The 17917-nt window shown below is 41.4% G+C and overlaps 1 protein-coding gene across 5 annotated transcripts in view; it reads right to left on the bottom strand.

Annotated features, from left to right (window-relative positions):
* The window catches only part of LOC124169587 (nascent polypeptide-associated complex subunit alpha, muscle-specific form-like), a 68907-nt gene that overhangs the window by 30739 nt on the left and 20251 nt on the right, over positions 1-17917 (bottom strand). For all 5 annotated transcript variants that reach the window (XM_046548254.1, XM_046548243.1, XM_046548249.1 and 2 more), the window contains exons 2-6: positions 13421-14853; positions 7904-11885; positions 6735-6778; positions 1210-1411; positions 401-609 (exon numbers count right to left, since the gene is read on the bottom strand). In XM_046548254.1, coding sequence (XP_046404210.1) covers positions 401-609; positions 1210-1411; positions 6735-6778; positions 7904-11885; positions 13421-13513 — 4530 coding nt within the window. In that variant the 5' untranslated portion in view covers positions 13514-14853. The remainder of the gene's footprint in view (positions 1-400; positions 610-1209; positions 1412-6734; positions 6779-7903; positions 11886-13420; positions 14854-17917) is intronic.

The following is a 17917-nucleotide window of genomic DNA, read 5'->3' as shown; positions in this document are numbered from 1 at the left end:
ATCTGGAAAGTCGTATAAGTGAGGTATTTTATCTCATTGGACTGGAAAAATGCGTTTCGTAACCGAGTTCGTCGTATAAGTGAAAAGTTTCATAACTGAGGTTGGAAATACATGGGTTCATATGGGGTTATTCACCGGACCAAAAAAAATCGGCGTATAAGTGATGTCATCGCATAACTGAGGGTCGTATAACCGAGGTTCTACTGTATTAAGATCACATGAAAAAATTATTCTCAGAAAGTGTATATTATGTTTACATAAATTTTTAAGTGTAGAACTACAAATTTGCCAAAAAACCCTGGCATTCTTCAGTACACCAGGCAAAGTAGGCTGGTGCTGAAATGGGCTGGTTAAACAGGATTTGCTGATATTTTTCAGTTTAGTTTTTCGTGGTGCTTACCTTTTTGTCTCCTCCTCCTGGAACATAGGTATCATTCTTTGCCGCAATTTTAGGTGCTGCTTTGCTGAAGTCAAGTTTTCTGTTCTCTATCTTAACTTTCCCACCCCCTGGCTTGTAGGTAGCATTTTCGAGAGAGCCAATTTTTGACCTCACTGCTTTTAAATTTGGTGAAGCTGCTGTCCCCACTTGCACTTTGTTCATAGGAACCTCTGAAAAGAGGTAAGATAAGTTGGATATTTTAATAAAAGTGATATGGAGTTGTAGTTGCAATTTTAAAGCAATGGGAAAATATGTACATTTATTTGTAATTTATAGTGCTGAATCAATGGAAATTCAGTAAAGTTATGGAAAATTAGTTTATTATTTTTTAATTTGCATAATTTGTTGGATTTCATAATGATATAACCTTGAATTTAATTGGTGTATTACTAAAAATAGACAAAAATGCCAGTATATCTGTTGAAGTTGGGAACAAAATTAGGACTACATATAGTATGTATTGCTCAGCACTCGTACTGAGTAATACATACTATAGTACTGAGTTCATTCCCACAGATTGATGGATGGTTAGGGATAACTAGGGCTTTGTATTTGTAGCAATGTATGTAAACCATATCTAATTTTATTTTATCCATTCAGCTTTTGAAATGAAGTGTAACAGTGTCTGTAATTTGGTTTGTCATTCATGATGTATGACAGTTGCTTTAACTGTGTATGCCACCAATGAATCAAACCATTATGCAGTAGCTATGTTGAGAGTAAGAGGAACCTAGGTCCATTATTAGGCATCTCAAGATTGACGTGCTTACTTTTCTTTTCTGGTTCAGCTGGAGGGGCCACTGCCGGTGGTGTTTTTGGAGCACTCTTGGCAGGCGATTTGAGAGGTGGCCTAGCTGGTGAGGAAGTAGCTGCAGTGGGTGTTCCGGGAGATTTTTTGGCAGCAGGAATTTTTGTAGGCGACTTTTTGGTTGGAGAAAGAACCTCTCCATTTGTGGATGCTTTCTTATCCTCCTGTAATGAAAAGCATTGCTTGTCAATGTCAATGAAGACATCCTAATATGGATTGGTCAATGCATGCCAACAACAGAATGGGGAAAATATTCAATTATTTATTAGCCTTTAGTGAAACAAATTTTTTTCCACCAATTGATCAGTGGCAAGTAATGTGCTATAGGTTAGGAGTGAGGAATCCAATGAAGTATTAAGTTGGTGTGTATTGTTTTGGTTCCAATACTACCCAAAATCTCAGAAATTTTATCCATCACCAAAGGTAAATTTAGTTGAAAGCATTCCAAGTGTAGAAAAGATAATAAAATTTTATTTATCAATGAACCACCTAGTTTTCAAAGTTCTTTTGTGATGGATGCAAGATGAAGGGGAAATCCTATCTTCCAAAAATCAAAGGGAAGAAATGTTTTCTTAAGCTAATAATTTAACACTTTGAAACATGATGTCAATGGCAAACATAGGTCCTCGTATGGGGGGGGGGGGGTCTTCAGTGCTGAGGAACAATCACTCCTGCCTTGAAACTTGAGAAATATTTGTCAAATTCAGTTAGGTGATTTCGCCCCTTAATTTGACCTCTATTTCTTGCAGTTACTCTTTCTTTGAAATAATGTAAGATGATGGACTGATATTTTTAGGGAATGGAGATCAATGTAAGGTCAGATTTAATAATTTTTAAGCAAGGAGGTACCATGACATTATATACTTAAATATGCATACACAAATAATAATATTTATTATTGAGTATCACTGCATGATACATTGGCGGATACATATTGGGGAGTTTGCCCCCCCCCCTTGTGGGGCCACCTGCATTTCTGAACATTGCAGAACCACAATTGTAACTTTTTTATATCATAAGATTGCATTATCATGTATAATTGTGAAATCAACTTAAAGAAAACTTTCTCAAACTTTACATGCCACTTCTTTTTTCATTCCGATAAAAGTAAAGGTAGCTCAAGAAATATTTTGCACCCCCTCCCTTGAGTTTTTTCTCTATCCGATACTCGCTACTGGCATGATGTGGCCCTGCCCTCACCCATGATAGATCATGATAGATTGCACTAATTCAGACTTATAATGTTTTTCTTTATTTTCCTCATTTTGGTCGGGACAGGCCCCCTTGACCACATGTATGCCCCTGCCAAACTTCATCAACAGTTGTTGTGAATAACTCTATAACCGCCTAATTATGTCTTATACATTGCCTACAACCCCATCAACCATATCCCAAGTACAATCCCCTCTTCCCCCAAATTTTTCTGAAGCCGTCTCAGCAGTTAATCAAGGATTCCACCAGAATTGAATTCGCTTATTCTCATTAAAATAGTGAAGGTAAATGAAAGTGAGTTATTCAAATGCGTTAGAAAATAACTGAAAAATGTGTTTATGATCAAAAAGGGCAGAGTAACATGGTAGAATTTCAAAGCTTTCAAGATTTTTGACCTGAGGGGATGTGAGATAAGAGACAGTTTGTTTTAATCCGGAAGATGGACACAGCATTTGAGCCCAGTGGAAGTCTTCATTCTTACATCTGTGATCAGAAGTTAATTCTGTATGATTTAAGGTCGAGCATTACATTTAAACGCCCAAGAATGCAGGTTTAATCATCGTAACACTAATGTACTGCTTGCGTCGCATCTTGCCGCTCTTCTAAACTAGCCGTAGCCTACCTCTGTCAGCGTTTATTCGATTTACGGGTAACATTTAGGTTGAATGGGGTCAATAACCCGCGGTCGACGAATCGAGGACAAATATATACTCGTATGAAACCCGCTATCATCACGGATAGCAATAAAACTCCCCGTGCGAGTAAATGGAGTCTATCAGAACAAGCGACGTTAGTGGATACTTTAGCGTAAAAAATTCTACCGCGTTAAGTTTTCTGAAACTGTGGAAGTTTTAGTAATAGCCTAAAATGGAACAATGCTGGTAAGTTGCGCCAGTAAAATTTTCCCCGTTCCATGGGTCTCGTGGAATTTTTCTCCACCGTCATCTGGTTGAATAATGGTTTTCTGCAGCTCTTCCTTCTAATTCCTTCTCTCCGAGTGTTTTATTCCGTCGGAGTCTCCAGTGATCCAATGCTAAAATTATTTTTTGTAGAAACGAATTTTTTGTTCTCTAGCAGCGTTTTTTTTTAACCCTTCAAGAGGCGATTGATTCCCACTCGACCGGTGGTTTTTGTCTTTTTTCGTCCCGTATTTTTCGTTTGCATCTAACGCTATGGACTTGAAACTTTAAGGGCATAATGAACCTTTTTATCATGTTTCAAATATAAAAATTTAACCTCGTCGAAAACAATGAAGTATTTTTTAAAATTTTCACATCCAGGCATGCAGTAACAAGGCTCCACTCTTCATTACCCGAAAACTTCAAGAAAATAGCTTAAGTTTTAAGCCGATAACACATCGCGAAAAAAGACCGGTAGAGTCATCATGTTTCAGTGGAAATATATGCGCAAGAGTGCTTTTGCACAGTTTTTTTTACCGCAAATACATCCAGGAAACAAATTTTATGGAGTTTTCATAATTACATGAAGACCTTTGTTTTTATCACGACACTGTTTTTATGTAGATGAACAAATGAAAAAGGTAAAATATGAAAATTTATCACGTATACCATTGAATAAATTTTGGGCGAGGTTTAACATACACTTTTAAGTACGTTTCGTCTACGTGTGTGGCGTGGCAGTGGCGTAACAATGGGGGGGGGGGGGAATGGATTTCCCCCCAAAGCCTCAGACAAATAAAAAATTATTTAATTCTATTGTTTAGTTTTGATACATAATAACGGCATCTGCTTAAAGTTAAATATTAAGCGCCAAAATGATATAAAATCTATTTCCAGGTATGTCGTTTTCAAAAATTTTCCCGGAATCCCTGTTGCCTGAGGATCGCCACCCCAGGTCATCCCATTCCCCCCAAAGCATATGCCTAGTTACGCCACCGGTGTGCGGTTTAAATATCCGATGACTACCGTCAAATTCAACTCAGGCTTTTCGGACGTAGTGCTTTGGGTATCAATTGAGGAAGCCCAGCCCATGGGTTCGACCCTTTTGGGAATCGCACCATCCTTTCACAGAGGTTGCCGGAGGCTATCGTAAAAAAAGAAGACAATGGGAACCGAAAATATGAACTCTGTGATTAATAGTGATTACTGTGTCTCTGTTTATGCTGGTATGCCCACAGGGAAAAGTTATCGATGTAATGAGTCACTTCGTTACTGAGCAATGCTAGGATAATGATTGTCGTTCATCGTTGGCGGGGAATGAATTTTTATTGACGGCGTCGCGTCGCATAATTGGAGGAAATACGAAAGCTGTCAGAGAGCTAAGCTATTCTTTACCCGTCAGTCCTTTCATCAAAGTCCTTACAAGTTGCGCAGATTTTTGTCGCTAATATCGGCAGTGACTAACTTTTCCGATAATTTTTTTGGTATTTACGTGAGTGCCTGAAAACAGTGAAAACATCTTTCGATATTTTTTGGCCGTTTGAAGGTGGGACCTAATTTACCTCTACGGTAAGTTTTTGATGAAAAAACGACGGTGGAACTAAGTTGCGCCTAAAGGTTTGCTTATTCTATACCAAGACCATGGTTACAAGCTTCCTCTGAATAAGGAAACTAGCGTATTCCAAAACGGAACCGGAAATACTCCGTTCCAGCGTCTTCCCCGAGAAAAAGCTCCGGTTTTCAGTATTGATGAGAATTTCAGTGATTAAGTGAATCCTCAGTTGTCTCTTGTATCATAATAAAAAATCATTCATACTATCAGGAATTGTTTTTTTTCAATCCTGTAGTCTCGGGAATTAATCCGTGCCATGGTAGAAACTTGCCTATCTATTCTATGCTATCTCGAAACTTAATTGAGATCCTTCAACTTGATGTGTTTCTCATTTTACTGTAAATTTCTTGAAATATCCTTAAGGAGAAAGAGTAGATGGCGAACCTGGTTCTTAAAAAATAGTATTATTTTTAATTACTTAGAGGGCTTCCGCGGATCCGCTTTTGAGTTTCTTTTTTTCAGGATTCTCTCTTCGTTTAAGTTAGGCTGTTGAGCAATGTATCGCTAGCCCCCCTGCTAGCTTATGACGCTTTCTGAACTTACCTGTACTGTTCAGAAATAAATATTGCGGAGCCAGCAGAAGGACAATCGATACATCATTTTACAGTTCAACTTAAACGCTGAATGAATCTTGGAAGAAGATAAATTTATTATAATAATGAATAAAAAATTAGTATAATTGAAATTGATATTCTTTAGTTTTACTAGTCTCATTTAGTTCTTGCTTGAGAAGATGAATGCTTATTTTTTGTTTTAAAATATCTTGATTTTGTGTATCCAATGTGCAATGCCAATAAGTTAGACGATACATTTTTAACCTCTAACTTATTATTACGTAAAAATACTCAGTGTACTACTTTTCATGAAAATAGTTGCTGAAAAAAAGCTTAACCTTGCGATATGATGATTGCATTTTCAGTAGTCGTATTCGGTAGCTGTTGAAATATATCCTGATGCGTAGGCAACCTTTCGTACGTATTTGTAATCCGAAGCACTGCGAAAATGCCTGGAAAGTGGAAACCTGTGGCCGTAGTCTCCATACCTGTTGGGTCAGTTAATTTCAACCTCGGGTTTACTTTTGTTTCTTATGTTTTACGATTAAAATTTATTTCATCGGTAATATTTTTCTCTTGGTTTCCGATCATGAATTTGGTGGGAATTAATGGGGAATATGTGGAGAAGGTTCTTCATCATACATTTTTAGACATGATAAGAAAGTATTAATTTCAATTCATTGCTTCAATGATCTCATACTTAGGATTGAATATTCCTTACTGTACACGAATACACAACAAGGTTATTCAAGGCACCGACTATCACGTTTATTTGGATAATACAACCTGATACCTTTTAGAGGGCTCGTCTTGAGTTTTTTTTTTATATTTTCAGCTCATAGTACAACCTCTTCCAAAATTTCATCGGTTTCAGGTATCCCTAGATTGAGTTATGAAAAGCAGGTTAGTCAAAACTGTAATATAGTGGTGCAGTAATTCGTTACTCTAGCTTAGCTCTCTAGCTTATTAATGACTGACATCTGTAATAATGTCAAACATTCAAATAATTCTCACAATATTGTGTGTGGCCGACTAAAACACAACTTCAGCATGTGACCATTTTTATGAAAATCTTGTTTTGTTTACGACTGCATGTTTCTAATATTTTTCGTAAAACTCTAAATCGAGTGATGTATGCATTAATGGATTTTCCTTTTTAAGTTAAGCCTGTCACGCTTATCTACGTTCTAAAAATCTTTGTTTAACTTACCGATTTAGCTCTGCTGGAACTTCTGTCTTTTTCGTGGTCACCATCTGGAAAGAAATAGAAAGTTTTATTGGTGAGGCAAGTTAGAAATATTTTCTGATCGATGTATGTTGTTAACTCGCTAATTTGAATGTGTGAGGGTTTTTTCGTTTTCAATATGGGCAGTCATGAAATATGTCATCGAAAGAAAAAAATCGATTGATCTCAGCCAGTGGTGTCATGGTGCCGTATGGCGCCGGAACGCCGTTCGGCACTGGTTAGCAAAAGACATAATAGTCAAATGACACTTTTATCAATTTTGGTGCCTCAAAATTTCTAATATATTCGTGACCAAAACAATAAATTCGTAATAAAATGCAAATAATTACATGTGTTAAAAGCACTCAGAGTAATTCTCAGAGCACTTCTAAAAAAGTTAAGGAAAGTGCCTTCCGGTACTGCTAATTTTGCCATGAGGTCACTGATCTTAGCCTAAGTTTTTAGCCGAGAAAGTGCAAAATTGATAATATTTCACACATGAATTATTTCATAAGATTTTGACGGACGTTTGGCACGAAATAATATTTTTTGTGTGAAGATGTGAGTGACAAAAGTCATTAATTTTACATGATACCTATGACGGTTAATTTTATTAACTTTCCTTTTAATGATTTATTAGCAGAAGTACAAATATAGATATCCTAAAGTAATAGTAATGAAGAAAATAATACTCGAAATTTTACAGTTTTCCGAAAAAATATTTGGATGACTGTAATAATTTTTTGATCCAGGATTTTCGCTCACTTCTAACAGAGAATTTTAGACGGGTGGAGTATGATAGGCGACCTAAAATTTTTATACAATCCAATTTTTATACGCATATTCAAGACCGTATCGAGCGGAAGGGGGAGAAATCTGGGTGTTCCAATCCACTAAATTTTTTGAGGACAAGGTTAATGTGTAACCCTCCGAGAGAACCTCCCAAAAATATACCCCTTTTCAAAGGGAACCCCCAAAAATTTTTTATGGCTTCGGCCTTGCGCAAATTGAATAAAACTAAATAAAATACATTAAAAACAAATAATACTTTAAATCGAGAAAATTAGTGTTCATTTTATTTACTACCACCCTTTTATAGGGCCCAAGTCACCAATACCGCGGAGTAAGCGCATGATATCTTATCACCTCCTCACCTTTTCTTCTGGCGCGCGGCGTAGTTCTTCTGGGCGTCCTCGGGGATGCTGCAATGGATCGAGAAGATCTAGGTGTTCTGGAAGGCGTTCCCGGTTTCGAGGGATCCGTTTTCTTTTTCTTGGTTTCTCCCTCCACTTTGGTTTCCTTATCGTTCTTAGTGACTTCGCCGTTCTGAAGCGAAGGTTTCGACTCGTCCGAGACGACGGTCTTTGCTGTCTTGGCGTCGTCGTCGGGAGTGGCCGCTTCAACCGACGAAGGTCTCGCTGAGGCAGACCCCGTCCTCGAGGCCGTCGACGTCTCATCACCGACCTCGGACGTCGGACTCGAAGCTGCTGTCGCTTTCATATCTGCCGGGGTGATGGCGGAATCGGGAGTCTTCTGTTCATCGGTCGCCGAGTCCGTGGGCCTGTGGCCGCTGGGGGATGTGGGCGTGGCTGTTGTCGGAGTTGCAGCCGTGCGAGGTGATGGCTGTGGACTGCAGGGCTTGGGGGAGGACGAGGATTTACGACCGAGGTCCGGAGAAGCAGAAATTCTCCCGCTGTCTTCCGAAGGGCTGAGTACCACTTCGGGAGACGTGCCTTGCCTCGAACCCGGCCGCTTCGCCGTCGTTAGGTCCGTGGGCGAAGGAGATTTCTGCTTCGTATCCTTACTAAGCTCTGGGGAAGGTGTTTTTTCGCGTTTCGAAGGAGTGGGCGTCACAGATCTTTGCATATCGTCCATCGATTTGAGGTTTCTAGGCTCCGGAGTAGGAGCGCCCGACTTCGGAGCCGGACCAACTGGTTCTCGAAGCTGACTTTTTTCCGCCGTCGGCGAAGGACTCTTTGCCAAAATTGGTGAGGGAGTTTTAGTGGGGGTCGGGGATTTAGGAACGGTTTGAGAAGCTGCTTTGTCGGGTGTTGGTGACGGAGATTTGGAAATAGCGGGAGAAGGGTCGTTTTCGACCGCTGAAAGGACATGTTTACCGTCCGCGGGTAGTTTGTCTACGGTCAACGGAGGAGTAACACTAGTTGGAATGGGAGACTTCGGAGGTGATACTTTGCCCCTGATATTGGACGGGGAAGGGGACTTGGGATAAGGTGACGGGGGAAGTTTAGAAGGCTCTGGAGAGGCTGAATTTGCGGGTGAGGGAATGTTGGGACTTACGCCTTTAGGAGGACTTGATTTGGCCGGAGACGGTGATTCAGACTTTAGGATGTCATGGGGAGATTCTTTAGTAAGAGGAGGAGAAAGAGATTTCGCTGAATCACTGGGAATATTAGTTTGCTGTGGTGTAGGTACTCTATTAGGTAATTCCTCCATTTTAGTTGGACTGACTTTCCCCGGTGGTTTTGTGGGTTCAACTGTGGATGAAGGTTTTACCAGGTGACTTGGCGATGGCCCTCTTTCGTCTTTAGGTTTTTGTTTCGCAGAGTCTGGTGATGGGCTCTTAGTCAGGGCTGTTGGAGTCTTAGGTTCAGGCGTTTTTCCGGGAGAATCTCTCAATCCCGGTGACATCGACTGCTGGAGATTTTCTTTCTGAGATGGAGAATTGCGCATGAGGATGTCTGGAGACGGTGACGGACTAGCCTTTATCGGCTCTGGGGATGGCGGTATAGAGGGAGGATTAGACCTCCTGTGGCCTGTCTCTGGAGACGGAGATTTGCTCGCTAGCTGCTGAGGGCTTGTACGCCTTTGCAATGTGTTCTTATCTAATTGCGGTTTTGGAGAAGGTGGGGGATGATCTGGTTTTCCTGATTCAAGGGAAGGAGAATTCGATTTAAGAGGATCAGGGGTCTTAGATACACTGCGTTCCACCGGTGTAGACGGTTTTGCAAGATCAGGGGAACCGGACTTCGTTCTCTGCAAATCTGATTGCGGTGACCTGGCTTTATCGGGTTCAGACGTAGAGGGCTTAGGGCTTACTGGTTCTGGAGATAGTTTTCTTCCTGCTTGAATATCTGGAGTAGCTGGTTTACTCCGGACAGCAGCCAGAGAAGACGAATCTTTTATATCACCATCGGAAATATTGGATAATCTTGATCCTGATCTCTGGATATCCATGTCAGATGTACTAAGAGAAGATGCTTTGGATTTTGATGGCTCAGGGGTTGGTGGTTTGGATTTAAATGGCTCAGGCGTCCGTGGCGTCGAATTTGGTGGCTCAGGTGTTGATTTCGACATGGGAACTTCCGGAGTGGATGATTTTGGTGAATGATCAGGAGTTCCTATTTTAGATTTATCGCTGGATCCACCTTTGATTGAAATTTCATCGATTTTTTTCTTGTCAGAAATAATATCGGGCGTACTTTGCTGAGATCTTTGTGAATCCCTGTCCAATGTTTTTTCACGACAAGTAGGAAATGGAGATTTCGCCAGACCTATTTCGGGAGAAGGCGATTTTTGTTTATTTTTTCCATCAGCTTCTGCAACTTTTGTGTCCATCATAGGAGATTTTCCCCTGTTGATATCTTCGAAAATCTTATTGGTATTTGTCTCCGGCTGTTCTACGGGTTTGATCGATTCCTTCTTCAAGTCTGGTGAATTAGGTTTCGGCTTTGGCTCACTCGGTGAAGGTTGTCTCCCTGGAATGTCTGGAGTACTCGGTTTCGATTTAATTGGCTCTGGCGAGAGCGAGATCCTCTTGGTCTGCTCGACATGTTGCCTGTCTGGTGGGCCATTCCCGTCAGTTCCCGTTTTAGGGGGAGCACTGGCAATAACTTTTGTATCGGAGATAACAGTGGGGCTAGAATTTCTCAGATCAGGAGAGGGAGTTTTGCTCTTTGATGGAAGTGGCGATTTGGATCTGGAAATGTCCGAACCCGGTGTTTTGCGTCCCGTAGGCTCTGCATCACCGTCTCTTAATTCTTCCGGTGTCCTTCTTCCCTGTTTTCCCACATCCGGTGTTGTGTTACCCGTTGCACGTAGCGATGCATTAGAGCTGGTTTTCAGAGCCTCCGGAGAGGTACACTTGGCATCCCTTCCATCTTGTGGCATCGGAGACTTTCCCCTACTTGCCTCCATTCTCTTGAGATCAGGGCTGTCTCGATGAACATCATGAATGTCGGGCGACGGTGTTTTCATTTTCATCGCATCTCTGGCATTCTTATCCGTCGGCGACGGTGACTTGGGCTGGGACGTCATCGTCATAGGACTCCTGGAATGTTCCTTGATGAGATCCGGGGAAGGTGACTTGCTGCTCACGCGCTCCGGTAATGGGGATTTAGAACCTTTTATTCCGGGCGAGGGCGATCCCGCAGGTGGACTGGATTTCCCAATTGCACTCCCGCTATCCACACCTGCGCCGACCACTGGATGAATCCCTTGTCGCGATGAAGATCTGCTTCCGGCCGCTGACCCGGGCCTATCATGGGCCACCGGATTCTCGATCTCCTCCTCCAAGGAATGTACGGATTCCCTATGACCGTTGGTAACATCCGGTCCCGAAACGCTTTCCCTGCCATTCCTTGTGAAGAATCCTCCACTGGAGCTGGCAGATCGTTTGGCTCCGGTAGATTTCTCCTCGGCTGGGTTTACGTCCGTGGACGAAGCCTTGCGGAATTTTCCGGGGCTGATCTTTGAGCCTTCCGCTCCCATCTCTATGTCCTCCTTGTCTCCGACGGCAGAGGCGGGTCTCGACGGCGGCCCTGAAGGGTTCAATGCATTCCCGTTGGGAGAGGGTGGTACGGGGGACGCTGCCCCGGCCGGGGAGGGCGACTTAGGAAGGCTGGCTGCCGGCGTCTCCGGCTGCCGCTGCTTGGCGTCCGCGGGGTCCTTCACCGGGACCACCATGTCAGCGGCAGGTTGCGAGGTGAGGTGCTGCTCCTGCGGTGGCTGAGTTTCGACTGAGCCGGCGATGGGCGGGTGGGATCCATGTGGCCCGGAGGAGGGCGCGGGGGTGGGGTTGGACGTGGTGGTGGTGGTCGTCGGCTGCAGTTCCCTCGAGGCCAGCTCCGCCGAGGGGGGAGGGAAGCTCTCGGCAACGACAGCGGCGCCTGTCCTCACCTGGTGGAGACGCACGGAACGAACCGCGGTTGCGTGGCTATTTCGTTGTTATTGTGGGGGTAGGAAAAGGGGTGCCTGGGTTGGGGAATGCAATGCGGGGCCGAAGGTTAACGATTTGGAAGGTGGGGTGAAAGGGAGAGGAGTGGGAGGAGTGACCACTGTGGGAATTCGGAAATTACGTGAAAAGAGGCATAGGCACTGGAAGGGAACATTTCTCCACTTATGAGCGATGGATGCATATATGTCCGATACTTATAGTTGAGTTATTTCTCGCCTTATATATTGAACTTTTCCACTAATACCTCTCTGCGTTATTATTTCGCCCTCAAAAGAAAACATCCTCGTTCGCTCGATTTTTCTGGGGGCGAGAAAGGTAAAATCTATCCAAGGTGATGCCTGTTTAATACAAATCCTCACCTTAAATGAGTGATTTTAGTTGCAGCGATAGGTCAAGGTTATTTAAAGGATATCGACAGATAAATGACTATAGGCCTTGTATGAATGAACTACGATGATTTTTGTAAAAAATAAGAGTTTAACTTTTGTGAGATATAACCATTAATTTTTCATAATCAATTTTTTATGTGATGATTTTCTGACCTAGGAAAATAAATCTTACGTCAAAAATAATTTGTGTCTTTCATCACAAACAAGCATGTTTATTTGTATTAATGAAATTCATAATAAGTTTATAAAATACCTCCGATAAATGACATGTATTAGAATAATGTTTTTTAAATATATTTATTTCGCTACATTTACTAAAACCACTGACCTCCGAATTTGAATATATCGAAAGATTTCGAATTTCTAATGTTATTATTCTATTTTTACGAGAAAATATGTTTAAAATATTTATATTTATGAAAATATTTATGTAAAATTCAGAAATTTGATGAGCTAACGAATGGATTCATGTAGATATTTATAAAAAATAAGGCTCATAGGCTCGGAAAAAGGAGCATCTCCCTTCGAAGTTAGGCTCACCGTTTTGCTAAGCTGATTTTTTCCGCAGTCGGCAGAGTTCTAATTGCCAGTGTCGGTGAGTTAGTTAAAACATATGATGCGATCAAGTACGCACGCAACCAATTTATGAATGTTGTACTAAAATCATTCTGAATGATACGATTTTTACTCTTTAAGGAGAAAAGACAGAATGGTTAACGGGTATGGTGAGGAATATGAGGTCAATACATATTTTTCAGGAAATAGTAACATAGAAACAGAGTTGAAGCATGGCAGTTATTTCAAAGACTGCACAACGTAAGCGTAAGTAGTCAGATGATTTAAGAGGAGTTAAGAACACAAGAAAAACAAAGCATGTTCATTGACTGGGAGGGTAAGGAAACACACTGCTGTCAAAAACACATTTTGTATATTTTGGCGACTAGAGCCATGCATGAGTTACAGGCTATTTCAATAAATATTTTTAAAAGCGAATGATAATGATGATGGGTTGGGGTCATTCCCAATTGTTCCAAATATAAAAACGGCTCTGTCAAATGCCTCCCGTTAATTTTATCTAACTCTCTTACCCTATCGTCCCCCGGAGTATCCATTGACTTCTTGGGCTCCACTACAGGAGTGGCTTGCAGTTCTGCAGCAACGGCACCGGCCCCGGTGGACATCTTGCTCTAGTCAATACCCGCCAATGTCTATGATGTAGTCCGACGAATCACTTCCTTTGCGCGCGCTTCTTTCGTAAAATATCGTTGTGAATGGATGATTAATAACCGTGGTCCTCTAATGAGTGGCAACAACTTACGTTTGTGAGACCATTTCTCTTGGTATAAAATATTTTCTTACTGGGATTTTCTTTTCTTAAGACACGTATGGGAATGGAGGTAGAGCTCAAAAACGTTACTCGGCAAAGGTACCCTGATCAATTAAAAGATCTGAAGGCAATATAATTCACCCTGAAGGTAAATAAATAATGATTTTTATCGGATGCAAATAAAGAGTCAATGCTCTAGTTAAATTCGCTCATCGACTTTAGAATGAGATACTTCCAGGATCTTTGATTAATGAGGTTTGCAAAATTTAAGCGTAAAGTTCAAGATCTTTGATTACTGATGAATCTTAACGGTTGGGTACATTAATTGTGTTTAAAGGAAGTTTTTATAACACATGAAAGTGACTTATGTTACATTCACTTTTGTTATTAGTAACTCAATTCCATTAGCAATATAACTTTGAAAATCTCTTTAAAATCACTTCTATGAAAATATTATCCAGCCTTCAAGGCGATAGGAGGCACAGCATAAGATAATTTCCTAAAACTTTATTTGAGAGACTGAAGTTTTAATTACAAGAAGTAAGATCAGATGTGTGATATAAATTTGCGTAGGGATTGAGGGGAGGAATTTGCCAGTGGGGGACGTCCTGCACCACGGTGGGCAATGCTCTTATGAGATAACCCCTTGGCGAAGACACAACCATATACACTCGCTCGGTACCGCAGTGGGCGCGAACGGGGTCGAGGGCGGGTCGCGAAGCGGGCGGGCGGGCGGGCAGGGGGCGGGCGGGCGGTCACTTCGAGGGCATCCGTCACATCCACACCCGCCCCGCGCTCACGCCGACGCGACACCCGGCGCTTTCCCTGGGCGTGGAGCGCTCATTGTGGGAACTCAGGGTCGCGCTCCTCCTCCCGATGACCCCTCCTGTCCTGTCTCAACCCTTTTGTCCCCTCTTAATTATCCACCCTCCTCTCCCTCTACAACCCCAAATGACAAACCACCTTCCTAACACCTGGTGGGCAAGAAGCCCCCACTTCCCCTCCCTGTACTGGGACTCCAGAATCCGCCCTGGTGGGGGAAGAGGTTTGTGCCAGTCACGTGATTAGGCTGTGGTGATGATGAGGGTGTCGATGATGATTCGGAGGCTTAGGAGTTTTTTTTTTTGGATTGTTGGAGAGGTGTCAGCGTGGTAGGCTGGGCTGCGCGCTATGGTATCCTATCCTTTCGACCCTCTGCAAAAGAAGAGACACATGTGGAGCATGCACTGAGCGAACGATTCCCCGAAGGCCACACATAGACAAAAAAAGTGCGCTAAGATGGTGCCGTGGGAAAGTGGTTCTGAGATTTTAGGCGAGGGAAGGTTAATGTGAAAGCTCTAAGGATAGGAAGATGAGTGGAGTTTAGGAGGTCTTCACGAATAGGTTACGCTAGGACTTAGGATGTGGGGGTCATGGAATCGGGCTCTGTGCGAAACTATGCGGGTAGGGTAGAAGTCGTGTGATTTAGAAGCATGGAGTGCATCTTTTTATCTGGCGAACTAGATTTAATTTGATTTAAGGAGCATAAAGTTATATAGATACCGGATAGATATAAGGAACATAAAGGGTGTAGTGATTATTAAATACAATAATTTTCTGCATTAGATCCCGTTCATAGGGTTCTATTGACTCAATAACCATGATTATTTTATTTTAAAGCGGATATTATCCAGTGACTAATGACACTTAGATACGCTTTCCGAAAATTTTAACTTGCTTACATCCTCATTTGAGGCAAATGTAACCTTAGCTTCCGTGATTGTTGAAATCACTATGATTCGAACTTCGTCTTTTTTCCCTTTTTGTAAACATTAAAAAAAGTTCTTGGTTTGTACTGGGTTTGTGATGGGTAGTTAAAGCGAGAGCATGTTTTTCTAGATTTTTCGTTTGGTAGAAACATTTTTTCATGCTCGAGAAATGAAATAATCTAATTTCTTTTCAATGAAAAAAAATATTCCTAGACCATGCTATTAGGTTTAATTTTTACATTCCTCAGTAATCATCTACGAAATTTTCAGTTCGTATTACTATTGTTTACTAAAACTTGAGAGAATCGGGAAGGAGAGATTCTGTTCCATAGGTACTTCAATTAATCCATTGCTACGTTAGCCTTATCAACCGTACAGGCTTTCAATATCCACTTTGGCCTGAAAAAGGACCCGGGAATGGAGCTCGAATTGCATAGCAGTGTTAACAAACGTGAAGACAAACTTGAGGAATGAGTCCCTACACATAAGCTGGAAATTATTTTTTTTACCTTAAAAAAAATCGAATTTTTCGTGATTACAATAAGGATGCATATTTTGAAATAATAGCCATTTTCTTTTGAAAGGGATCACTTTTTGTAAATTTTATGAGAAACTCGAAGAGGCATCAATCATTTGCAGAAGCGCAGCCCCACATGAAGCGAATTGTCTTCGGAGATGAACATTTTTAGCGTCGCAGAACGAGAAGCAAGAAGACGAGGACATCGAATGATGATGGGCTATTTAAAGGATAATGATGCTCCCTTGTTGCCCGCGCACGTGCCTCTCCGTTGAAAGTGAAATGGATTTTCACACCAAGTCGACGGCTTGAGTTCACCCTCTCGTCAAGGTGAGAGGTGAGAAACCGGGTCAAGCCATAAATCTGAGAAACCGAAACGCTATAAAAACTCCTCTTCGGCAGCGGCAATAAATTTCAAGGGTGCATAGGATTTTCTCAAGTGGGCTGGATCGGGGTTAATAAATTCATTCAAACACCTGTCAACGGCACTTCGAATCAGAGGGTACAATGGCGCCGAAGAAATTGGCGAAGGGGTTGATGGCAGGAAAACAGGAAACCTTGAGCTCGGGATTTTACGCATTAATCACCAAAAAGAGGTGAAGGACGGAAAGGAAAAAAAACAAGATTTAAAGTGAAACGGAAGTACGGCTTACTCATGCTCCGCTGCCGGACATGTTTTTCTTTAAAGATTGGAAACCTCGTTTACATACAACTCTGAGGAAAATGGAAGTGAGGGAATAACAATGGAAAATTTATTAATTATTACTCTATTAATATATTTTCCGTTTAATTATATTCGTCTATAAAAATACTTGTCTACTATTCAGGCAGGAAGAGAATATAAACCTTGATCAATAAGTTTTCTTTTCTCGCAGGCCACGAAAATACTGTAGACGCGGAGATATCATCCAAATGTACAAAATCGTGTGCCGGTGCATTCATATTGCCATATATTGCATCGTCCCCGAAAAATACCTGAAAAGTGTTGGATTATTGATGGCTGATTTTTATCCCGTTATGATGTGGCAGGAACTTAAGTACGGTATATATGCCTAATAATAACCCCAAACGAATAGTTGCGAGCGAAATAAAACAGTTACATTTTATCTTTGATATCCATTGCAGTCCTTTGCAAGTGGCATCAATCCGGCCAAGGCAAGTGTTAGCGTTCAGAAACTTAGAAATTGAGTGACCTGATAGGGTGAGAATAGATGGATTACTCCGAAAAGGGGAATCTGTTCCAAATTTCGCTGGGAGGGAAGAAAGAAGTGAAAATCCTGAAAGTAAGCACCTCCAACACCAAAGCGGTCGAGCTTCGTCATGTTTTTGTACAAAAATCAGGTTGCTTTTCCATCTTAGAAATCAATGAAGATATACCTTGGCTTACATTGTTACAAGCTGTGCTTTAGCAACATAATCATTGAGCCATGCAAAGATAGCTTCGCTTTTTTTTACATTCGACGAAGTGATCTGTTTTTTTTTATTCGAGAGAACTGTATCTAATTGAGTGTTCACCCTCTTGCGCGCATGATAATACTTTTTCCACAAAATTAGGAGTTCATATCTTCCACAAAAGTAGGAGTTCATATCCAATTACTGATAATCGGTAAGCGCTGCCTTAAAATATAAGATTGAGCAATCACACACGAAAAGGAATTGAAGGGCTTTTGTAAACTTCATCCTCCATTTATTCGAGCTACGTTGATCAACAGGTGAGATAAGTGAGTAATTGAAAAGAGATTAAATGAAAAGGAAAGCAAACGTCTCCACAGCAATTTGAAAGTGGATAATCGACGCTACTTAATACTCTTCTTTCCTTTAAAATGCTAAAAATCGCGCGGAAGTTAATATTACATGCATTTGGGATGACATGTTGATATGAAAATTATTATTTACTTCTTTTGCGAAAAATCTTCATCGCTACGTAAAAAATGGCAAAGGAAAGGAACTAACTTTAGAAGACGACGTAAAAAATGAAATTCAATTGTACTTC

This window comes from Ischnura elegans, chromosome 1, assembly GCF_921293095.1.
Source record: "Ischnura elegans chromosome 1, ioIscEleg1.1, whole genome shotgun sequence".
Classification (NCBI taxonomy): Eukaryota; Metazoa; Arthropoda; class Insecta; order Odonata; family Coenagrionidae; genus Ischnura; species Ischnura elegans.
Note: the sequence above shows the minus strand (reverse complement) of the source record. Positions and strands in the feature narration are given on the sequence as shown.